General features: G+C 39.1%; 2 protein-coding genes across 11 annotated transcripts in view; one reads left to right on the forward strand and one right to left on the reverse strand.

Moving 5' to 3' along the window:
• Window positions 1-11,068, reverse strand: part of SENP7 (SUMO specific peptidase 7) — a 34,662-nt gene extending 23,594 nt beyond the window's left edge. For 6 of the 8 annotated variants that reach the window (XM_039322401.1, XM_039322400.1, XM_039322399.1 and 3 more), the window contains exons 1-4: window positions 10,949-11,068; window positions 7,160-7,206; window positions 6,200-6,307; window positions 3,280-3,359 (exon numbers count right to left, since the gene is read on the reverse strand). In XM_039322401.1, the coding sequence (XP_039178335.1) occupies window positions 3,280-3,359; window positions 6,200-6,307; window positions 7,160-7,198 (227 nt within the window). In that variant the 5' untranslated portion in view covers window positions 7,199-7,206; window positions 10,949-11,068. Of the gene's footprint in view, window positions 1-3,279; window positions 3,360-6,199; window positions 6,308-7,159; window positions 7,207-10,842 lie in introns of all 8 variants that reach the window. The other 2 variants (XM_039322395.1, XM_039322396.1) reach the window with 2 other exon arrangements.
• A 31-nt stretch (window positions 11,069-11,099) lies between these two features.
• On the forward strand, window positions 11,100-22,950 carry LOC120298553 (putative protein FAM172B). Of its 3 annotated transcripts, none has more exons than XM_039322402.1 (3): window positions 11,100-11,239; window positions 14,522-14,586; window positions 15,772-16,662. In XM_039322402.1, the coding sequence occupies exons 2-3, from the start codon at window positions 14,581-14,583 to the stop codon at window positions 16,654-16,656; spliced, it is 891 nt and encodes a 296-aa protein (XP_039178336.1). In that variant the 5' UTR covers window positions 11,100-11,239; window positions 14,522-14,580; the 3' UTR covers window positions 16,657-16,662. The 3 variants fall into 3 exon arrangements, with proteins under 3 accessions (XP_039178336.1, XP_039178338.1, XP_039178337.1); XM_039322404.1 differs by lacking the exon at window positions 11,100-11,239 and adding an exon at window positions 21,226-22,950 and having other exon boundaries at window positions 13,388-14,586; window positions 15,772-16,536; XM_039322403.1 differs by lacking the exon at window positions 11,100-11,239 and having other exon boundaries at window positions 13,388-15,199; window positions 15,277-16,662.
• The last annotated feature ends 2,294 nt before the right edge of the window (window positions 22,951-25,244 follow it).

Raw genomic sequence — 25,244 nt, forward strand, 5'->3', positions numbered from 1 at the left:
TAATTACAGATGTATCTTCTTGGCACAGTTTTGACATTAGCTTAGTCTTCGCTCTTGATCTTTTTCAATTAGATTCATAAATTCAGTTGATGAATTAGGGCTGTTTAGTAATACTGAACTGACATACATTCAGCCACTTATAATTGTAATCCAGAGATAAATTTCAAACTCTAGAAGTTATGAATTTTACACATATATGAAACCCAGGTCTATAACTAGACATATCTATGTTCATAGTGATCATAGTTATAGATATGATTCCACCAAAAACAAATCAGCAAATGGAGAACACTTAGATTACAGGTGATAAAATCAAATTTTTCTTTCTATATTCTACACATTTGGGCAAAAGCAAAGCAAAGCAGCTGGGCATAAAAAGCACAGCAAAGACACTTAAGAGTACTTTCTGAAATAGATATGCAAGCCTGGAAAAAGATTCATCAACATTAATCATTTAGAAAGACACTTTGTGCATTACAGGTTTTTTCAAAGTATTGACACTGTATTAGGACATACAATTATTTATAATATCAACAGTAAAGAGCTGCTAATCCCAAGTATTTTCTAGTTTGTCACTCTCTGTGAAGTCCATCTTGCCAGAATGGAAGAACTGCATCATGTAAAAAAACGAAGAAAGCAGATTTCCAAGGGCCTTGATTACTATTAGGGCTCTACGAAAATTCAGAAAGTAGCTTTGAATGCACTCAGCTATGGATATAGATGGGTGTACCTTCCAAAGCAGTTTTGTGCACCTTGCAAAAAGTTTCTGCTTTAAGAATTTGAAAAAATATTTTCATATATGTTCCTGCACATTGTAAATTACCTCTTTTGACTGCTTTGTGTAACTCCATTTAAACCAGCTATATAATATTTTCTTTGTCAGCAGAGACATCATTCAACCAAGAATGAAATATTAATACTAGCCTTATTATTTTCAACAATAACTGAAAGTATAAAATAAAAATATCATTAGAATCTCTGTGCAAAGCTAAACTGTAGTCTGATGAAAAGGTGGATAACTTGGCCACATATGTCCCTCAAAGTCTAGAGTGCAGTTTCCAGGTTCCACTAAAAGTTAATTGAAATGTGACAGAAGATATTACCTGCAACTGAAAAGTTGCTGATTGAGATAAATTGGAGATTTAGAACAAAGTCTACTGGTATGCTAACTCAACATTTCTTTTTCATGAGATTCATATGAAACAGTAGAATTGATGAACTCCCTGTTCATGATAATGGACTGGATGATGTTTAACAAATCAAAGTTGACATTAGCTGAAGCAGAGATGCTACTAATGGTTTGTTCATTTGTCCAGGTGAGTGTTCTGGATGGAACTTCTACTCCTTTCCTCAAGGATCAGTTTCACAGATCAGGACTGATTCTGAAACCATTCTTGTCTTTAAATACAAAATTGAACTCTGTATCCTAGTTATAGTAGTCCATGCCTGTAACCTCTTTAGATTATTGCAAAATGCTGTATCAAGAGTATTGCCTGAAACTGGGTGATAAGAACACCTATCAGTTTGTTATGATCTTCATGTGGCTCCAAACCACATTTGGTCCCAGTTCAAAGTGTTGGTTTTAACCTATAAAACTCTTCATGGCTTGGGATCACCATATATGAACAAATGCTTCTTCTCATGTTCTGACTCACACTGTATGTAACCTTTCAAGGATCTGCTCCATATGCTCCCTCTTACTGAGACTACCCAAGAGTGGGCTTTTCAATCATAGCACCCCAATGTTGGAATTCTCTCCCCAATGTGTACCTGGCATGTTTTTAATAATTTTTTAGTACCAGCAAAATAATTTTTATTCTCTTAGGACTTTCAAATATATGTTAATCCTACAATGGTTTTAATTTCTATTGTTATTTTTGTAGTACTTATTATTAGTAATCCTCACAAAAACAAATTGTTCACTTTTTTCAAGGATATAAGAAGGAAAAAAAGATTCCTTCCCTCCTTTGTGGTGCATCTCTCTTTCCCTCTCACTTTCTCTCAGTCACTGCTGGATGTTTCCAGTTTAAAACCATATTTGGCAACTATGTCAACTTTAAAATGTGTGGATTTTAACTTCCAGAATTCCCCAGCCAGCATTATGGGAGTTCTGGGAATTGAACTCCATTTCAAAGAAGCCAATGTTCAGAAATAATGTATTGTTTACAAAGTGGAAGGGCGTAGTTCACTTATTCTTGTAGATATTAGATCAAAAATAAGGAACGGCTTGCACTGCTTGCTAAAAGGACAAAGCAAATTTAAAAGTTTTGGAGCTGCTTCAAAAGTTTCAGAAAGTTTACATTTCCATTGACAGGGGGCCATAATCTAAAACCATATGGAAATTTCTTAAAGTTGGTACAGGCTGTCTGAAAATGTTGTAAAACGGATATCCATCTCCAAACTGCCAAGTGCTAAACACATATGATTTTACTTTTAATATACTGTTTTGTTTATTACTGATTTCAGTATTTGTTTTGGTATTTGTGTTACCTCACTTTAGTACAGATAAAAACAAAATGCTTTATTTATGAAATGGGTTTGCCACCTAACTCACCACAAGGTTAGACTTCATGGTAATACAAATTTGGTAGGAAGCAGGTAAACAAATAGAATGTCTAAATAGACATGCATACAACTGATTTAAGTCGCAATCTGATACATTTTTTAATCCAATAAAACTATAGTTTTACAGTAGTATACTTCAATTTTAATCTGCTCTGGGAAAACTATTTTTTCAGGTGATGCATACATCACCTCAGGCATTGTTTACCCTGCTTTTCTTTTCTTTTTTTAATGTGAGAGAAAATAGAGATCTGTCAAGCCCATTTTTATCAGTGACAAATACTTTTTATAATAGATCTATTACATTACAAACAAGGCATCAATATTTCATAGGCCTTATCCACTGCAATTAATGTACATACTGAGAATCTTAGCTTTTAAAATACAAGCCCAAAACTGATTTTGGATTATCCTCAAATTGGCTTACGTGCCACTATATACGATAATACTTTGTAAAAGTATTTCCACGTACTTTGAATAAACTCATCCAAAAGGTAGCTGGCTCATCTCATGGACTAAACTGACTCATGGATAAGCCAACTGTGAAAATTAAAACAAATGAAAATTTCAAAGTCTGGCTTGGCTTATCAGAGGTAGCACATTTTTCATAGTATTTTCATTAAAAATTTGAGGATCAGATTATCTGCAGAAGGTCTTATCCACCAGAATATACAGTAATAGATTATGGCATGGATTTATGAAAAATCATCAGCTCACCCCAATACTGATCCTTCATCACCAATGCTTTTCCTCTTCCAGTTTGACTGAAACCTTTTCTTCTTTGATCCTGTTGCCCACTGAAATATTTAAAATATTTAACGAAAACTGAGCACAAGATACATTTTGAAAAATCACCAAACATATAACATAAATTGATATACAAATTTTTTTTGTCTAATAAATACACTGTTGAATAAGATTTTGATTGTAGAACTATAATTTCCAATAGATTAGTTTCCAATGGATGGAACTAATCAAGGTATGGATGAGAAACTTCTTAACAGTGAGGACAATTAACCAGTGGAACAGCTTGCTGTCAGAAGTTGTAGGTGCTTCATCACTGGAAGTTTTTAAGAAGAGACTGGACAGTCACTTTTTGAAATGGTATAGGGTCTTCTGCTTGTGCAGGGGGTTGTAATAGAAGACCTCCAAAGTCCCTTCCAGGTCTATTCTGATTGATTGATTGATTGATTGATTGATTGGACTGATTGACTGACTATAACATCTGGAGAATTGAATTTGATATTTTCATTCCCACATCAAATCAGGAAGTTTGAATTAGTAGAATCACATTGAAATGCAAAGTAAATATCAATCAACAAGCAAACAGTACAAGTTCAGCGGGAGCTTTTTTTGCATAACAATATGCCCTTATTCAGTTTTAATCAAAAATTCCTCAAATAATTCAAAACTTGCTCTAAGTGAATCTACTTAACCTCCATTTAAGCTGACAGAATTTTGCTTACAATTAAAGACATTTAATTATCAAAAATAAAACTGGCAAATTACTAATTCTCAGAGACTATTAGTGGAGATAGACAAAGTTATCAAATTCAAATTAAATATAGCCATTCCTCTTCTATCAAAGTGCTTAAGGTATCACAGTCAAGCAAAACCAAAACAGATGCATCTGTCACTCTCAGCAGAATTTCCTCCAAATCCATCTTAATATAATGAACTGATGTTCAGACCTAATGAAAAGCTATACACAACAGAAATTAAATGCATACAGGCATGATCAAAGTAGGTTGCTGAGTGCCCTGCAGGGGGGAATGGAGAAGCATTCATGTAGTCAGATGGACTTGCTGATATTCAGTGCATTTCACCTATAGGTGGTACCCTACATCAGTTAAGAGAAGAGGAAATGCTAGCATTTTATTTAATCTTTCCAGGAATGGTACACCGTTCAATGGAATAAGACAGTGATGGCGAACCTTTTAGAGCCTGAGTGCCCAAACTGCAACACAAAACCCACTAATTTATTGCCGGGTGGGTGTGGCCCACTGGGTGGTCATGGCTGTGGTCATGGCAGACTGGGTGGGTGTGGCCAAGGTGGGCATAGTCACCTCTATGTTCTTCGTGGGGAGGGACCTCTATGGGGACGGGGCAGGGTTAGGGGAGATCCAGGGGGTCTCTGGCAGGTGGGGCAGTGGGCAGGATAGTTGTCCTGTGGAGTGAAGTGAGGCAGGGTGGAGGTGCCATTGCCGTGGGGCAAGGCGAGGCAGGGGCTGGGGCAGCTGCTGCCTGACACCATTGGCCCCTGCACACAGAGGCCAGCGAGCACATGGGGGCTGACAGTGTCCATCAGCAGCCACAGCCTGCCAGCCCCTCAACTGGCACATTCTGGGGCTCCGCAGCCCACCGCCAGCACTTCAGAGAAGCCACCTCTGAGCTGGACGGCTGGCCAACAGCTGAGGAGGTGATGCAGTGGGTTGTGCCCAGGAAAAAGAGAGCATGTGAGGCCAGGAGGGATGGGATGGGGGGGGGATGGAAACCAGCCATGCTGGGATACACCTGGCCACATGGGAGCTCGGTGAGTTAATAGGCGGCTGGTTGAAGAGGAACGGTTGCCATCTCCAGGGTATGGTGCGCATGCCCACAGGGAGGGCTCTGAGTGCCGCTTCTGGTACGCATGCCATAGGTTTGCCACCACTGGAATAGGACTTCTGTTTTGTCTGCACTGGGATTCAGGATTTTCATAACTTTCTTGGTATCAGTTGAACGGACAGATAGTGAGCTTAATAAGTACAGGCAGTCCTTGCATAATGACAGTAGTTGGAACTGGAATTTATATCACTAAGTGATGCAGTTAGAAAATGTGACATCACTCACAAAACCACACTGCTTAGCAACAGCAATTCTGGCAGTCCCCAGTTATGGGACCAGGTGGTCCATTAAGTTAGCACCTCACATAACCATGACTTTCAGTTTCCTGCCGGCTTCCCCTTTGACTCTGCTCATAGGAAGCTGGCAGGGAAAGTCACAAATTGCAATATGTGACTATGAGACACTGGAATGGTAGAAAATCAAGATCCATTGCTGAAAGCGTGGATTGGGATCATGTGACCATGAAGGCACTGTGACGCCTGGAACTTCAAAGACTGGTATAAGTACAACTCATTCAGCCCTGTCACAAATTAGTTTCTGAATGAGTAGTTGTTAACCAAGGACCACCTCTACACTGATCAGGCATAGCTGAAAATACCAGACCAACTCAACCAGCTCATGTAGATGTTAAACAGCAGAGAAACAAGACAGAATTTGTTCTATTATATTCCTAAAAAATAAAAGCTGAAGGATTGATCAACCTATTTCCTATAAATTTTCACACTGGCTATTATGGCAATTATGAGAATTGAAGGGCATTTACTTAGGTATGCTGTTCTAAAATTATGAAGGTAAGATCAGTTCTAGAATTATGAATTTAAGTTCCAGGTTTATCTGAAAATAAGCACCTCAAGATATTCTCTTGAATAACTGGTTTGTTCTTGAACATCAAATATTGCACTCATACAATTATAAAATTACACTTTTTAAGTGATTATCAAATATCTAATTTTAAAAGTATGGCTAACAGACTTATCCAAGAGTAGTTAAATTCTCCAAAATATTGAAAAAGAAAAAGACTATTACTTACCCCTTGAAATGAATGTTGCCATTGGTGAATTAATTCCAATCTTGACAATGGAGATTGAATATGGTCATCGTCTGGCTGTGTGTTTGATCTTTTCTTTGGTATTCGATACTGATAAAAAAAAATTGCATTCACAGTTGCAGATCAAAAGAAAACAAAGGAATATTTAACAGCATAAGAATGTCTATGGAGATTCTCAATCACCCAGGTCATGATTATCCCAAAGGTAACTGGACTTTCTTGTTTTTCTTTGAATACATTTTGTTTCTCATCCAAGAAGCTTCTTCAGCTCTGACTGAATGGTGGTGAATGGAAGGATTTATATTCCTTGCAGACAGCTGGTCATTTGCATTTTTTTAGAGAGTTGTTGAGGCCACTTGGAGGTTGTCTGTGTCCTCAGGGTCATCTAATAAAAACTTTTGCAAGTGGGTGTGGAGCCTGCTCCACAACAGTCAGTTCAGCAGTTCCAAGAAGGCTCCACACCCATTTGCGCTACTCAGAGTACCTTGAGGACACAGATAAACCTCCATGTGGCCTAAGGACTCTCTAAAAGAATGCAAATGACCAGCTGTCTGCAAGGAATATAAATTCTTTCATTCCCCAACATTCAATCAGAGCTGAAGAAACTTCTTGGATGAGAAGTAAAAGAGCTTCAAAGAAAAACAAGAAAGTCCAGTTGACTCTTGAAAAAGACCCTTTGGGACAACAGCACAAGAAGAAAAAAGGTTAAAGGATGAACTTGCTGCAAAGCATTATATATAGATTAATATATCTTTTACAAAGTCAGTACACATTTCAGAATATTCGTTATATATAGAATTTTAATTTGCCTTAAACAGTGACATTATGCTTTTTCTTGCATTGTAATGCATTAAATAATTCACTGGTTGTTATTTATTTTATGTGCATTTATTTTCCATCCTAAGCGATGTACCAAATTGCCAAACTCAAATGAAAACTTACATTTTGTGGATATGAAGATGATTTTCCAGATCCTTCCATAGTTGTAGCTGCATAAGACAGACAGAAAACAATACCTTAATGTATCATGTCATAATTAGCATTTCCAAAAAGAGCTAATTAAGATTCACACAGTAAATGCTAGGGGACATTATCTATTTCCCACATGTTAAAAGATGTATATCTCTTGTGAATAAGTAACCTACTCTAATGATTACTTTTTTTCTAAAACAGTTTATAGCTCCACGGTAACTGCAGATCATAAGCTTGTCAAGATATAATGTAGAGATACTTATTTAAGTTGGGCTGATAAACAAATTTCTTCAATGATTCTCATCGTATTTCTAGTCTCAGTTCAGATCATCACTTGCCATAATACCAAATCTAAATCTGCAACATTGTCCCTTGTAAGGCAAATGTGAATTACCGCATGATATTTCTGATGCCATGCCAAGCAAACACATTTTTATTCTTCTAGATATCATATTATATACATTTTAACATTAACTCTTATCCTTGCTATTTTTTTTTTTCTTCCATTCAATTGTGTCGGATTCTTCCAGACTGCCTGGATAAGCCCCTGCAGTTTTCTTGGTAAGGTTTTCCAGACGTAGTTTGCCATTGCCTCTTCCTGTGTCTGAAAGAAAGTGACTGGCTCAAACTCACCCAGCTGGCTCCATGCCCAGAGGGGACTAGAACTAAAGATCTCCTGGTTTCTAGCCTGATATCTTATTCATCACACCATACTTGCTCTAACCTTGCCATAGATATTTTTACTAAATCTTATTTCTTCTATTTTACTGGTTCAGACTTAATTTTTGTAAATCATGCATTTTATCCGCTCTTTAAAGTTTTTAAACTTGTGATTTCAAATTTGCTGCTGATAAAATCTGTTTCTAAATGTTTAAAGTCTGAAACGAAAACAAAATGACTTACAAATTCTACAAGTATGGTCATCCAAATGGATTTTCAGAAAGACAACCAAATGAGTGATACTGGTGTTACTCATGACAATGACTTTTTATGCCAAGAAGTGACATGCACTGCTGTACAGTTTTTAATCATATATAAAATGAACATTAATTATTAGTAGGTAGGATTTGTCTATAGTATCAAGATCATGAGAAGTGACAGTATGGCTTTATACCACACTAGTGAGGCCACACTTAGAATACTATGTGTGTAGTTCTGATTACTATATAAAAAAGATGTTGAGATCCTGGAAAGTTTGCAGAGAACAGCAATAAAGATGATAAAGGATCTGGAGGCTAGGAATGTCTAGCCTATCAAAGAGAAAGTGTGATGGTTCTGTCAGATAACAACTCCGATGAGGAGACTGAGCGAGGTCGGGGATCATCAGAAAGGGGTGATATGGGGCATCAGGTGGTTTTGGAGTTCAGTGGTTGAAAGAAAGGCATTCCTGGGAACATTGGGAAGTGGAGTGAGTGACTGGACAAGCAGACACCCATGCAAGCAGAAGATGGAGATGCATGACTGCCACCAGTCAGCTTGGAAAAGTGATCTGTGAGAAGACCAGCCGATGAGACAAAACAGCAATGAGTCTACTCTGATGAGAAACAGTTGCCACCCCTGCCCAATCCATGGATGAGAGGAGCTGAACACTGAGAGGCACAGCAGAGCTCAGTGAGGCTACTCATGAGGAGGCAGCCTTACTCCTCCTAATGAGAAGCACCAGTTGGGTTGATTTAAGCAGATAGAGGGGTTGGGTGGTTGTCAGAGACAATCATTTGTTTTTTCAGTGTGACATCTTCAGCTTCTTGCCTTGTTCTTTTGCTTCATCTCAGTGCTTTGTTCCTGGGCCATGGTTCATGCATTTAGTTTGAGGAAGACTTCATTGCCTTGACCTGGTATCTGGGACGTGTGTTTGAACCAGGACTTTCTTGGGGAGACCTGTTCTTCGCTTCATTGTCCTTCAGACTACTGAAGCCAAATCGTTGATATTCTTTTTGGTTTGCTTGCTGTCAATTTGCCTTCCTTCACTTCACACTTGAGCCTTGCTACTTTGTGCCCAGCCAGTCACCTCATTGTTGCCTCCATTAGTCAGACTCCATTGATGGACTCATGTTCTCCTTGATGGAAGATGTCCAGTCACCGAGGTCACTACAGACTGTGGGAAATTGCATTGGGGTTTGGGGGAATGCTATATCGTAGTTAGTTGTGAAATAAACAAATAAATCCTTCTCAAGTGCTACTTGTGTGATGTGGGACAGGATAGAAGGATTAGGAGGACATGATATCTGTCTTCCAGTACTTGAGGGGTTGTCACAGAGAAAAGACCATTGACTTATTCTCCATAGTATCAGAGGGCAGGACAAAAAGTAATGGGTGGAAGCTTATTAAAGAAGGAGAAATTTTCTGAAAGCAAGATTAATCAGTGGAATATCTTGCCTCCTAGTGTTGTGGGTGCTTCATTACTGGAGGTTTTCAAAAATAGACTGGACAATATTTGACAGGGATCGTATGAGGCTCCTATATTCGACAATATAGGTAGTTTTTGACTTACAACCTCGATTGAGCCCAAAATTTATGTTGCTGAGATGTTTGTTAAGTGAGTTTTGCCCCATTTTACAACTTTGCTTGCCACAGTTGATAAGTGGATCACTGCAGTTGTTAAGTTAGTAACATGGTTGTTAATTTAATCTGATTTACCCATTGACTTTGCTTGTCACAAAAGGTGATTCCAGGATACTGTAACTGTCATAAATATGAATCAGTTGCTAAGCATCTGAATTTTGATCCCATGACCGTAAGGATTCTGCAATGATCCTAAGTGTGAAAAATAGTCATAAGTCACTTTTTTCAGTGATGTTGTATGGTCAGTAACTGAACTGCTGTAAGTTGAGGACTACCTGTATAACCCTTGATAACACTGAAGCATCACCTGGAAAAATATTCTACAGAGTAGCATTGTCAGACCACGCATAATCAAAGAGGAAAAAAGTTAATATGCCTCATATTGACAAATAGTTTGGCAGAAAAAGCAAGTGACACACAAGATTAATATTGGTGAAAGATAACTACAATCCTTAAATATTGCTAAAGGAATATTTAGCATGTAACAAAGGATCATTTGCAATATACAACAAGCATTAAAAATATATGCAATTGCTAGTTAACATAGTACAACTTGTACAGCACCACCAAAGAGTGTAGTCCCTGCATTTCATGGCCCCTCTGTCTTAACGTCAATATTTTTGTCCACCCTTTTATATAGTGCCAGATGGGGAATAATATACACGCATCAAAAACACGTCTAACTCACGCCAAGTGTTGATACAATAAAGAACCTATTAAAAGATTCTGCTTTCACTGCAGCCAACTTACATGAAGTCCCTTATAAAAAAAGCCGAATCACCTAAGGAAACGAACAGTACGAGACTAACGGCGGCAGCATACACCTATAATGTAATAAAACCGTACACCGTGGTCCTCGGGAAGTGTTTCTTTCTGAATATAGAAAATGCACAAAAATCCGATCCGGAAGGAACAGAACGGGATTAATGCTCATAAAAACACGACAGTAACTGCACTGTTGTTACCATCTCTCTAGCAAGATACACTATTAGCCTGCCCACCTCGCCATTTAAGGGGCGTACCATATTGCCCTGCCAAATGCTTTAAAGCCCTCTGCAGAGCTTCCTCCAAGGCTTCCCCGCAGAACCTACCATTCCTCCCAAAGGAAGGCCCTCGATTCTTGTTCCAGGGAAAACTAACCCTGAAACAGCTGTAATTACGATCGATCAGCCTGTCGATGTTTCTTTTTCCTCTCACCTGATCCGATGAAGCCACACTATCCCTCCAACTACTCTCGCCTTTGTTGATTCGGATCGCCACCGGCAGATTGTTGCGCTGCCTCGCGTAGCATTTCGCGCCCACTTCCGGTAGAGGCACCGCCTTTTTGGAGCAATGTTAGTGTGAAAACCATACCGAGGGATTGAAAGCCAGCCGTGGCTGGTCCAGTTTTGGGTCCTGGCGCATCTGCCGGCAGGGTTGCTGCACAGATGTTTTGCGTTTCAGAGCGCTTCGATTACGCGCTCGTTCTCTGCCATCCAAGGACGTTGTGTAAGTCCTCTCAAGGAAGCGTCACTTTGCAATTCGCCAAAGCCGGAATTCTGTCCTAGCTTATTTTAAAACTATTTCCAATTAAGGAGAATTGAAAGATGGGGTTAATCCGTTAAAGAGAAAGTTGGGGGGGGGATAACTTAAAAACCCACGTGAGCTGTGAATTGGAAAATAAACTCATCCGCAATACCGGTCTAAAAACCAAGCGACTTTGTATGACCTGCATTTGGAGTAGAGGTATTCTGTAAATGGGTCATAAAAGTCTTGTCAATTTTAAGAGTAAATTATATTTATTGCACTAGACTTTACAGAGACAGTTGTGTATAGAATCGTGGTCCAAAAGACTGAGTTAAGCTTTGAAAATAGTTGAGTCTAAGAATTAGCTATTGTTCTCTTTTGAGAATATTATTACCTTCAACCCAGTATCCCATTTACCTAACCATAAGAAATTGTGCTTTATTCGTATTGATTTTCTTCAGAAAAAGCAACCACTGTCTTATAGATTGCTCTTGTAAATATGAGTTGGTAAAAATGCAAATCAAGGTAATCAATACAGCAATTCCATAAAAAGTAACCATCTAGCTTTTACCAGAAATGAATCCAGAACATCTGCTCTTAGTTCAAATCTCTAATTCTGATGCTTCTAGATCAGTTGTTCTCAACCTTTCTAATGCCGCGACCCTTTAATACAGTTCCTCATGTTGTGGTGACCCCCAACCCCCCATCCATCTGGCCGGGGGGTATCAAAAACTTGACCCCCCCAAAAAAGGAAAAAAATGGGAAAGTATAGGTAGTCCTCGACTTACAACAATTCGCTTAGTGACTGTTTGAAGTTACAACAGCACTGAAAAAGCGAATTATGATCATTTTTCACACTTATGATTGTTACAGCATCCCCAGGGTCATGTGATTTACATTCGGATGCTTGACAACTGATTCATACTTATGACGTTCAGTGTCCAAGGGTCACGTGATCAATGGCCAGGGGGCGTGGCCAGTTGATCACTCAGGTTGCAGAGTGCCTGTGGGGAGGAATCTGTGGGTCTCTGGGATGGGACTGGGTGGGTGTCTGCCTTTCTTCCCTCCCTTCATTCCCCTTGTCCCTTCCTTCCTTTCCTTCACCTCCCTCTTAGTCTCTTCCTCCTTCCCTCCCTCTTTCCCATTGTCCCTTCCTTCTTTCCTTCCTTTCCTTCACCTCCTTCTTAGTCTTTTCCTCCTTCCCTCCCTCTCTCCCATTGTCCTTTCCTTCCTTTCCTTTGTTTCCTTCACCTCCCTTAGTCTCTTCCTTCTTCCCTCTCTTTCCCATTGTCCCTTCCTTCCTTTCCTTCTCCTTCTTAGTCTCTTCCTCCTTCCCTCCCTCTCTCCCATTGTCCCTTCCTTCCTTCTTTCCTTCCTTTCCTTCATCTCCCTTAGTCTCTTCCTCCTTCCCTCCCTCTTTCCCATTGTCCCTCCCTTCTTTCCTTCCTTTCCTTCACTTCCTTCTCTGGTTCCAGCTAGCAGAGGCTTGGCAGCCCGGCTGCCGAGGAACAGAAGAGCGCAAAGCCAAGGAGAAGAAGATGGGCTTCTTTTCTCCACCCCTTCCCTGGGTTTGTGGGGAATTTCTCGTCACCAACGCTGACAGGTGCTCCTTTGAGCCTGCCGTGAGCTTTCTCGCCTCCTTTGCTTCTCCCCCCTCCCCCGCTTTTGTGAGGATTGTGGCGCCCTTGGGAAGCCGATCGTGCTTTGAAGCTTAGGGGGGGAGGAGGAGTCCCTTCCTCCTTCCCCCGTCTCTCCCTGTCAAGCCCCGATGGGCTCGACATGAACGGGCGGAGGAGGAGTTGAGGATGGGCTGGGTGGCAAAGGAGATCGGCGGCCGTCGCCAGACCTCCCTGCTGACAAGCGCAAGTTCGGGGGTCGCCAGCTGACAGGCACAGGAGTTGGGTGCTGCGGCGGCCTCCCCTTCGCTGACCTGTGTGCACGAGAAGAAGTCAATCTGGTTGCTGCACAATGAGTCTCTGGGGAGGGGAGGGGCCTTGCTCTGCGCCTGCGCTCTTCATGTGCCCCCTGCAGGGCACATTTGGTAGAATTCATGCAGACTGCCGCCAAGCAGCATATTTTCCACAAACAAGTGAGGTGGAGCGGAGGGGGGGAGGGAGAGAAGGCGGTTGACAAGCCCTGCCTAAGACCATCGGAAATATGTGTTTTCCAATGGTCTTAGGCGACCCCTGTGAAAGGCTCATGTGACCCCCCAAAAGGGTCGCGACCCACAGGTTGAGAACTGCTGTTCTAGATGAATAAGCTTTGATATTACTGATAAATGGGCTTTAGTCTCACTAGAGCTTTATTCAATTATTGCTGTATTGGGGCAGTTGTAATAAATAGGCATTATTTCTCTGTAACAACAGTTAAGTGTCACTGTAAAACACTACTGGGAAATTATTGTTTAGCTAATCTATCATTGCTAACATGTTTAGGGGAAAGGAAAAAGTATAAGAAATAAATCAGAAATGGAAAACTTGTAAATGGAAGATGACATTTTTGGGCTTGTATTCTTCCCTTTGTGAGCCAAAGCAATTATAAAATAAAATAACCCATGAAAGCACTCAACTTTTCTTAAACTTTTTAAATCCCAATTTTAAGTTATTTTTCCAGATTTAATAATTAACGATTATTACTGAAGTGATTTGGTTGCACTTTTCAGCTAGTTGTGCAGTCTCTTATGGCTGGCTCTAGATTTTTTTTTTTTTCCATTGCCTCTCTTCACTGCCCTGGAAGGTATAATTTTCTTAGCAACTATAAATTCTAAATTGTGCACATGCATTCTTGAAATAATATCTATGCCTTTTCCAGATAGATGTGTTTAAATACACATTTTAGATACATACAGATTTATAGCCCTTAATTCAGAAGTACCCTTGAAATGTTCTACATAAAATACATTAAAATAGTAGATAAATGTAGGCAAGAGTTTCCATTTTTATGGATTATTAAAGTACATTTTTATATTTCAACAAAGCTGACAAATGCAATAGTTTAGTTAATTAAGGAGTGGTTTAAAAATTATATCATGATTACTATATTTTAAACATGAGGCAGATAAAAATAATTGTCTCAATACAATAATTTTAAGTCTACTTCAGTATAACACTGTTTTTAAGTGTAAACATGTTACACAGATCGTTAAAAATGTGCTTTGATTTTAAAAAGGAATACCAGTGTAAAAAACTATAATAGCTTCTGTCACTGCAGTCTAAGTAGTATTGGAAAACAATAGAGTTCTACAACTTATCACTCTGGCTTTAGAGAGATTCCTGAAATAATAGACAGAAGTATCCAGAAGTCTTTGGCATTATTCAAGCAAGATGAGTGTGAGTATGGTTTGCACATAAATTCAAGTTTATGCAAATCGTCTTAGAATATAATAGTAACTAGAATATATTATGTATTTTCTACAATGTATTTTCTAAGCTTAAATAATAACAGCTATTTAGATACTCTGAAGAATATTGCTAGCTGGTGCAACATATCTTTTTACATTATAGTTCGGCATATATGGTCTATGTTTCCTGAGCCACTTTTGCATGTAGTTAATTAAACTCTAGTGAAATATTAATAAAGTGATGAGTAGAGAGCATGTGAGGGGCCAATAAAAATTAATAATATGACAAATTATATTCCTGAAAAATATCTCCCATCTATATTAACATACATTTAATTCATAATATAGTTTAATGTATTTGGGCATAGTGGGATAATTGTTACAGCCTATCATATGCAAGTGATGCTATAATAGTTTGTCCAAACAATTAAAAATACTGAATTAATATCAAAAGCAATAACTTCTTGCTTAAGAAAGATAACAAAGTTTTAGGATTTGATGATTAGATTTGTTATGACTATAGAAAGATTGGGTGTTTCTATTATTATGAGATATTTTATATTGTATATTTTTAAGGTTTATATTTAAACTTAAAATAAGTGGTTATTTTGTTATATAATTTTAGTTTTTTATTGTTTATTATTTATGTGATGTTTTTGTTTTAATTTAGTGTTAAGAGGTTATTTTATTATACTCTCTGAGCTTGATTATTTGCCTACAGGCATTTTATTACCCAGAAAGGTATCATCTTCAATGGATAACACTAATAATATCTGATGTTACATCTGAAACCTAATGCATTTAGATCTAGCCAACTGAAAGTAGTTCTGCTTTGAGTTTCTTGAAGTAGGGCAAAAATAAAGGACATGTTCTAACCAAAGGTAGTATATGTAATTTTGAGTCATGGTGATTTCAATAGATGAGAGATAATTGCTTGTTTAACTCTTCCCCTTGGGTCAATATGATTGATGTATCACTTTTCACATTTCAAAATCATATTCCTAGAGCTTGTAGTTCAAATATAATTTTTACTGTTTTATGACAATATATGAAAAGCAATATTGTGTATACCATCTCTACATTTTTAATAAAGGTACATGTTTTTTTTTATAAAATTGTTAGAGAAACTTGAAAACTTTTAAGTGAAATATGTTTTAATACAATTTCTTTATAGTGGTTACAAATGATTGAAGATGTGATCTTCAGGAAAATAATAAATAATTCAGAGTGCCCAGAAAAACTTAAATATGACTTTAACAAAAATGGTGAGCTTAAGCATGTAGATACTAATGAACCTTTTGTTTTTAATTATCAGAATTCATATAAAGATAATCACAAACGTTACCAAATTCTTGGACAGTTAATAACTCAGTATGTTTATGAGCTCCTTGAAAAAACCTGCAGTCTGCAGAAGATTTACATCCCAACATATGTAGCAGACAGTAAAATTTGTAGTTTCTTTTTCATGAGTGAGAATGCATTGAAAAATAGTTCAACTTTACTTGTACTTCTTCAAGATCAGGGGACATTTCGTGCAGGCCAGTGGGCACAGAGGACAATAATACATGAAGGCCTTCAACATGGATCTCAGATACTTTTCATTACAATGGCTCTACAGTACTCTTGGGGAGTGATTGTTTTAAATCCTAATGAGAATTTTGTAGATCTGAAAATAGAACCAGAATGTTTAAGTCTTTTGGAGAATGAGGCTATTTGTCCTTTAAATTTATCATGGGCAGTCCCAAAGAGAAACAGCAGTAACCCCGAAGAACATACGACCTATGTTTGGGATCACTTCATTTCAAAGACTGCATCTAGAAATGTAGCCTTCATTGCCCACGGCTATGGGGGATTGATTTTTATCAACTTACTCATGCAAAGAACTTTGGAAGTGATGAACAAAGTGTATGCTGTTGCACTTATTGACTCTAAGCATCACATGAATGTGGGATTAATTGCACAAATATGTCCATGGGCATGCTCCCACAAGGTCCTTGAGATAACAAACGGACTGCTCCAGACACAGGATACATTCATCAACCATTTGGACAGAGTCTGATAAGAACACCTGCATAGCCTTGCATATGGAGAGTGTCTGTTATTTGATACATTGTAACCACCCCTATATACATCTTTTGCTTACGCTGTGTGATGTAAAAACTATAGTAACAATAAAAGAGGGTGTTGGAGTCAGCTCTGGGCTCCCATCCCGAGATACCTGCGTGCGTGTCTCATTCTCCATGGGAGACCACCACATCTGGTGACCCCGACGTGATCCACTGATGGATGCGTCCCTGCCGACCCTTACTTATCGCCTGGAATAGGCTTGGTGCACCCGACGAAGTTGCTGGCAACTGACTCCTCTTCGTAAGTATGGGGGGTGGAATGTCTCACACTCAAAAGCAGCATGTGGAAGAGCTGAGGCTACTTGGCAGGAAAAAATATCTTACTGATCAGGAACAGAAATTAACCCGTCACCTTTCTAAATCTGAGGCTGTTAAATTGCTTGCTTACGTATGGGCTAACTGCTCATCCTATCTGGAGTCTGGATCTTTAAAAGTAGATACATGGAGGAAAATCGGCGCCGTCCTCCATCAGTCTCCGAGAGCCCCCCCAGAGATTTTGTGCCTTTGGAAAATTGCCTATACCCTGATTCAAACTCATGCTGACTCGCCTCATCAGCCTTTATTAGACCCTCTACCGTATAAAAGTCCGTCTGTTATGTTGGCCACTCCCTTGCCCCCTGGAGCTGGTTTTAACCTCCTTCTGCCCCTGCAAATTTTATGGATCCTGATAAACAACAAACAGCGTCTCCTGTTCCTGCCACGTTGCCGCCTGTCTCCTGGCCCGGAATCATCCGTGGTGCTTTTCAAAAGGCTTTAAACAATGGTGATTTAAGCGTTTCTGAACTATCCGAGACAGAGTTGTTCCCTGTTACTTACCAACAGACTGCAGCAGGCATAGTGGTTGATTGGGAAGCACTTCCCTTGGCTATGATCCGAGAATTGAAAAAGGCTACAAAAGATTATGGCATAACCAGTCCCTATACTAGAGGACTGATACACTCAGTTGCTAGTGCATATCGAATGTTGCCTCAAGATTGGAAAGATCTGTTCCGCATGCTTCTTAACGGAACGCAATACGTAGTTTTTGAATCTGAATATAAAAGAGAGGCACAAAACAGAGCTAATCACCCAGGTTCACAATGGACAGCAGAACAACTCTTCGGAGAAGGCAATTTTGCTACCCTTAATGCTCAGGCTCAAACTTTTACTCCCTTTGCATTTCCAATCATTAATACTTGTGTTCTTTCTGCCATGGCTCGTGTTGATGAGTCTGGCACCCCGATTCAATCTTTTTCTGCCATTCGCCAAACTGCAACTGAATCCTATGCAGACTTTGTGAATCGCCTGCAAGTTGCCATTGAGCGTCAAATTTCAAACAGAGATGCAGCAAATGAAATCCTCATAAAATTGGCTTATGAACATGCAAATGCAGACTGCCAGTCCATTCTTAAACCACTTGTTTCCAGTCTCACGGCCACCCTAGCAGACTTTCTTAAAGCCTGCCGCATTGTGGGAACCAATGCTTTTCAAATGGACACTCTTGCAGCTGCAATCCAAAAGGGGAATCAACCCCAAGGCACTTGCTTCAATTGTACTCTTCAGATGTATTGCAACTTTCTCTTGTTGACTGGGTAGGATCTGTTTCCTGTCATATTCCCTCTGACCCTCGCTTCCAACTCTTTAATAATGTTTCAATTTCTCTGCATTCTCCCATTTCCTCCTCTCCCATTCCTAACGCTGTCACCCTGTATGTTGATGGCAGCAAAACTTATGGTTCATGTGTATGGAAGGAGGGTGAACAATGGCACACAAAAATTACTCCTCCTCAAACTTCTGCTCAGCGTGCTGAACTTGCCACTACAATTCTGGCCTTACAAACTTTTTCTTCTGAACCTTTTAATCTTATTTTAGATAGTCTTTATGTATATAAAGTTCTCACTTCTTTATCTGATTCATATGTGTCACCCTCACTGGATGACTCTCTCCTCAGTCTATTTCTCACACTCCAATCCCTTCTTCATTCCCGCTCTACTTGTTTTTTTCCTGCTCATATTAGAAGTCACCAACCTTTCCCTGGTATTATCTCCGAAGGCAATGCCAAGGCGGATGCTGCCGCTTCGGCCGCCTCCACTCACCAGGACGTTTCTGTCCTTGTTTTATCTCCCATAACCCCATGGGACAGCCATTCATATTTTCATCAAAATAAGAAGGCTTTAATGAAACAATTTTCTTTAACAGCTACGGAGGCTGCGGCTATCATACAACAATGTCCCACCTGCAGCCTCCAAGCACACTCTGTTCCTCAAGGGGTCAACCCAAGAGGGACGCAGAGCTGTCAACTTTGGCAAATGGGTGTTACGCAATATTTGCCATTTGCCCCCTGGAAATATTTGCATGTTTCCATTGACAGCTATTCAGGTTTTAGTATGGCCACCCCTCAAAGGGGTGAATCTGCTAAACATGTTATTAATCATTGTATTCGTACCTTTTCTACCCTGGGCAATCCAAAAGAAATTAAAACTGACAACGCTCCTGCTTATACCAGCACCTCCTTTGCGCAGTTTTGCTCTCGCTGGTCTATTGTTCATAAATTTGGCATTCCATATAACTCCACTGGTCAAGCGATCGTGGAACGAGCCAATCAGACCATAAAAAGGGCTCTAGACATGCATGCAAAAAAGAAAGGGGAAAATACCCCCGGCTTGCCTGGGATACAAAACACTCTTAATCTTGTACTTTTTACCTTAAACTTTTTGAATGTTTCTGGCACCCCTGGCTCAACTGCCGCAAGCAGGCATTTTTCTGCTTCTCCCACAGATTCTTCACGCCCCCAGGTATACTATCGACGTTTGCCTGATCCCACCTGGAAAGGGCCTGCCTCCCTCATTACCTGGGGTCGAGGCTATGCTGCAATAGACGACCATCGCGAGATCATTTGGACTCCAGCTCGTTGTGTTCGTCCTTATATGGCTCAACGTACACCACCTCAGCCAGGCATATGAGGATCAGGGACTGTGGGCTTTTAATGCTTTTGTACGGGATGCCAGGCGCACTGCTCTTACACTTAATGTCACGAACTGTTGGATTTGCATGCAAATTCCTGGTGACAGTCGTGGTGGCCTTATTTTCCATGCCATCCCGTTCAATGAAACAGGATGGAAGCAGCTGTGGGACATAATTACAGAGACATTGAATATGACATATGCTGTTGGCGCTCGTATAATGGAACCTGCCAGATTTTGTTTTTATAGCACAGGACTATTCCGTACTGCCATTTATTTGGGAACTTATAGTAATTGTCAACAAGTTATTATATGGAATTCAGCAAAGAAATGCAAATCCATCAAAAGCAACCTTACTAAGATAAATGACACTTATCGAAGCAATCAATGGACAAACATCAGTACCTACATGGCTTGCCTTGACATGGAATCCATAATAACATTTGCTAATGAGTCTCACCAGGGTTATTATGAGTTACCCGATATGTGGCTACTATGTGGCCGTAGAGCCTATCGCCAGGTGCCTAAGGATTGGAAAGGCACCTGTACACTGGGCCTTTTGACCCCTGCTGTATATGCCTTGCCTCATCTCCCTGATGGACGCCTGCGGAACAAACATGATACTGGTTCCTCGGATCCACCCCTAACATTGGGTGGTAGTTTAGAGACTCAAATCACCAGAGGAATATTACCCAATCTAGGAGTTGCCATGAACTATAGGGACCTTCATTTGCTTAACAATTGGACTGTTCATATGTTTAATGAAACAATCAACAGTATTAAAATGATTAATCAAGAAATGGGGGAAATAAGGGAAGTAGTTTTGCAAAATCGGTATGCTTTAGATATTATTTTAGCAGCAAAAGGCGGTGTATGTGCCTTAATTCATTCTCATTGTTGTATGTATATACATGATTTTCAACCTAATATTTCTGCTACAGCCAGGAAAATGGAAATTATGCTCCAAAATAATCCCTTACGCAGTGATGGATCAGGCACCGTGGATATTTGGGGTGCCCTTTGGTCCTGGCTACCAGATGGATCCTGGCTACGATCTTTGATTTCTATTATAGTAACCATTTTGATATTAATTGTATTGCTATGTTGTTGCATTGAATGTATTCCCTCCCTCCTGCAAATGTGCAAAAATGTTACGCCCTCCACTAGGAAGGACGCCTTAATCAGTGAATCAAGATCCCTTCTGGAACTGGAAGTGAGTAACATTAAAAAAACACAAAACGAGGAGATGTGGGATTAATTGCACAAATATGTCCATGGGCATGCTCCCACAAGGTCCTTGAGATAACAAACGGACTGCTCCAGACACAGGATACATTCATCAACCATTTGGACAGAGTCTGATAAGAACACCTGCATAGCCTTGCATATGGAGAGTGTCTGTTATTTGATACATTGTAACCACCCCTATATACATCTTTTGCTTACGCTGTGTGATGTAAAAACTATAGTAACAATAAAAGAGGGTGTTGGAGTCAGCTCTGGGCTCCCATCCCGAGATACCTGCGTGCATGTCTCATTCTCCATGGGAGACCACCACACATGAAACATCAGACACAAGGCAATTTTGAGGTAGAAACATGGATATGTAAGCACTGTCAAGAGTGGGTATCAAATAGTAAGCCTATAGATAGGTCAGTAGGCTACCTTGTGAAAATGGATTGTCCTATAGTCTCCACCGGATCTGAAAAGTACAGTATGGCTCCATCCTCTAGCCTGCAGTCCATCTTCAAATATCTAAAGAGTGCACTGAAAGCTAGTATTAAAGACAATTTCAGTCGATCACCTATTGCAACAAGGAGCAAAAATGCCATGAAAAAAAATTAATATGTTTCTCATAGTTTCTTCTGTCAGAAAAAAAATGTACTTAATGCAAATGCCTAGGCACACTCTTGAGGTAAACTATTTTATATAATAGATTATTTCTTCACTTTTGGCTGAAGCTGTTATCATTATGTTATGTAAGGTGCAAGTTTGAATTCGATGGTTAGGCTTTATTTTAGTTTTTGAAAGGATACTTTGTACAAATTTGTAATTTAGTGACAGTTTTTTCTTTCAATGTCTTACAAATAAATTCTTTGATAAAGCTTTTTAAAAACTCATTTAATCCGAACTATCAGTAAAACCATGAAAATGTAAATAAGATAAACATATATCAGAAATAGGTTTAAAATCTTGTTTAAAATATTAGTCAATTACCTGTACTTCAGATTAGCATAATTTTGAATGTTTTAAACCTCACATTTATAGTATATCTATTCAAATCAGCAGAGAAATGTTCAACATTTCACAAAAATTACTGTTTAAAATTGTATTTATCTGATAGTACCACATCAAATTAGATTGATCTTATCTACTGTTAATATTAAGACTTTTTTTAAAAATTACTTTTAAAAAATCCGTTTTCTCTCGATTATTATCTACATTTTCAGTTCCATTTTACTTGAATAGTGTACTTTTTAAATGGTTCAGATTGAATTTAAATTACAATTTCAGTCATGAGCCAACATCAAAACAAAGTAACATATTAAAATAAACATAAATCTCATATAAAAATTTCAACTTTCAAAAAAGTATGAAAAACCAGGTTGAAAAGATGGGACATTATAGTGTTTTTACAGGACTGTAAAAAATGTAGACTGAATATCTACAGAAAATGCATTCTACAACTTAAAGATGACAGAATCCCAATTCATCACCAGGTGATTGGTATATTGAAAAATGAACTGACAATCTTAGAAGCAAGAATCATACATACACTCAGACAACTTGAGCCTAGATGATTTAGGGTTACTGGTGATAATCAGCATGTTATATGTCCTCTAGAAACTGGCAGACAGTGCAGCCAATTCCCAGAGGAACAGACATAAATGCTACCTCCAAATAGTCTTTGAACAATCTTCTGCTGCATTTTGAACATGCAGAAGTTTCTGAGCTACTATAAAGCAGTCCAATATAGAATACATTGAAGCAGTGTAGTCTGAAAGTTACCAGATATGCTACAGTGTGATTTTATTTTCAAGGAACAGATAGAGCTGCTTTTTTTGGTTAGTGAAAAGCACTATTGGTCAAAGCTTTAACCTGAGGAAACAGGATGTGACCAGGATCTAGGAGGGTTCTCAAACTGTGCTATTTTTTTTTTCTGGACAATACAGCCCTGTCCTGGAGTTAAAAGTGTGTTATGGTTTTGATTGATAGTATAGTTGGTTTATGTTAGTTAGATTATGTTTGTTTATTTTATTTTTTACCCTGTAGTCAGCTCTGGGAAGTGGGGGAGGGGGGAAGGGGTGGGGGGGGGTTATATTGTAATAAATTTATAAAACTTTTAAATAAAAAAAATACAGCCCTGTCCTCTAGATCAGGGATCCCCAACCCCCTGTCCGTGGACCGCATGGCAAAAACTGGTTCATGCAAACAAGCAAAGCCCCATCCATGGGATGCAGGCAGCACAGGAAATCATGCCCCCTCCGGTCCATGGAAAAACCTCTCTTCACAGAACCAGTCCCTAGTGCCCAAAAGGTTGGGGGTCACTGCTCTAGATCATGATCCTTCAAAATAAAGATTTCCACTTTGTCTGATTTTAATTTCATTTTATTATCCTGCATCCAGCCCCTGTGGACATACATTTTAAAAAATATTGCCCCTTCTTGTGACTGAAATAGAGAAAAAGATTTGAGCATCATCAACCCATCTGTAATGCCTGGCACCAAACTTTAGAACTAACACAGTCTGATAGTCTTACAGAAAGGATTGATAAATCATCTATTAGACTAAGGCTATCTTCAAATTAGTTTGAAATATGTATAGATAATCTTTCTTGAAGCTGGTTAGCCACAACCTCTTTATAACTTTTCCCAAATACAGGAGACTAACCTACAATTTAAGAGATATATGGTAGATTTATTAATGTCTAAACATTCTGTCCTTTCTCAATGAAGTATTAGCTAGGCCACAGTGAATTCAGCCACATTGGGCAAGAATCCAAATAGGCAGTGAATTGTACCATTCAAAGCAGCTTGGCCATATCCTCCAAAAGCACAAATTTATCCAATATTAATCTTATAAATTACTGGACAACACATTACTGTAATTGACTCTGCAAAAATACTGAAATTTAAATTTTCTCAGCTGCAAAGGCTTTCTGCAAAAATCCATTAAAATATCAAAGTAAGTCATAGCTTCTTACAGCAAATTTGAAACAGCTTTAACTATCTGGGAAAATTTTGCTGGATAGAAGCAGGTTGTGCCTTATGCCCAGAATAAAATTGCTTATTTGTTGTACATATAGTATAGTACTAGTTTGCTATGCCTTAGTAATTTATGATTAATCCTCTTCTGTGTTCTAGTTATTTACCTTGTCTGTATACTATAAGCTAATTTTGAAGAGAACTAGAGGTTATTTAGGAGTGATCCTATCTCTCACTCTAAAGAGTTCCCTATTCCAAGGGCAATTGACAAAATCACCTTCATAAGCAACGGTAAAATGGTAAAACTCTAACGGCCATCACCCTTGTGTTTTGAGCAAAAGACCAGATCCAGCATGAAAACAGCAATGTGACTCAGCAATGGAATAAATAGGATAGAGTTATATTGGTTTTGGCAGCTATGAATTCCAGGAACGCACCAAATAGCATCAGAAATGTATTCTGGGATTTGCCACCAAGATTTGCATCTATATGAAATCTCTTGGAAAGATAACCTGTTGGTTCAGGATAGTTTCACCAATACAATGATATCCAGTTATACAGCTTTGCCACAGGCCCAATGGGAGATACTGTAAATTTCCCATGTTGGTGCCTGAAGGCTGTCAACGAAAAACACACTCAAACTTCACTCTATATTACAGAATGGCTGTTAAATCATAAGTTTTCTGATTCCAGGATTGTATCATCTTTTGACTCTTTACTGGCTATGCTGCCCATAATGCAAATTTGAAACCTCGAGTCTTTCTGAATAATCAGCTCCCACACACAGCATGGTCAGGAGGGCTTTTGTCTGATAAACCAGTTGCAACTCAAAATTGTTTTTTCAAGAGGCAACTGGACTTTCTTGGGTTTTTTTTGAAGACGTTTCGCATCTCATCCAAAAAGCTTCTTCAGCTCTGACTGGATGGATTTTGCAACCTTATTTAGAATATAATATTCTGAGGACAATCACATATGTCTTTGTCTTCTGATTAGATTAATATGGGGCTGCCCTTGAACACTCCCCAAAAGTTTCAGGTGGTCCAAATTGCAGCAATCCAGTCTGGTCTAATGGTTAAGGCATCTGGATAGAAAGCGGGCCACAGTTCAAGTCCCACCTTACCTTAAAAGCCAGTTGGCTGACTTTTGGATCAGTCACTTTCACAGTCCTACTCACTTCACAGGGTTGTTGTAGGGAACATAGGAGGGTGTGTTGGACGTGTTTGCAGCCAAGGCAGGATACAAATAAATAAATAAACCAATGTGCTCAATGGTCAATCTTGATACTGCAGAGTTGAATTGGTTGGAGTCCATTTCCAAGTGAGCTGGTCACCAGCTTTAAAGCCCTATATGGCCTGAATATTTAAGAGACTTGTC

The sequence above is a fragment of the Crotalus tigris genome, unplaced genomic scaffold (genome assembly GCF_016545835.1).
Source record: "Crotalus tigris isolate CLP2741 ecotype Arizona unplaced genomic scaffold, ASM1654583v1 scf7180000024115.3125172, whole genome shotgun sequence".
NCBI lineage: Eukaryota > Metazoa > Chordata > Lepidosauria > Squamata > Viperidae > Crotalus > Crotalus tigris.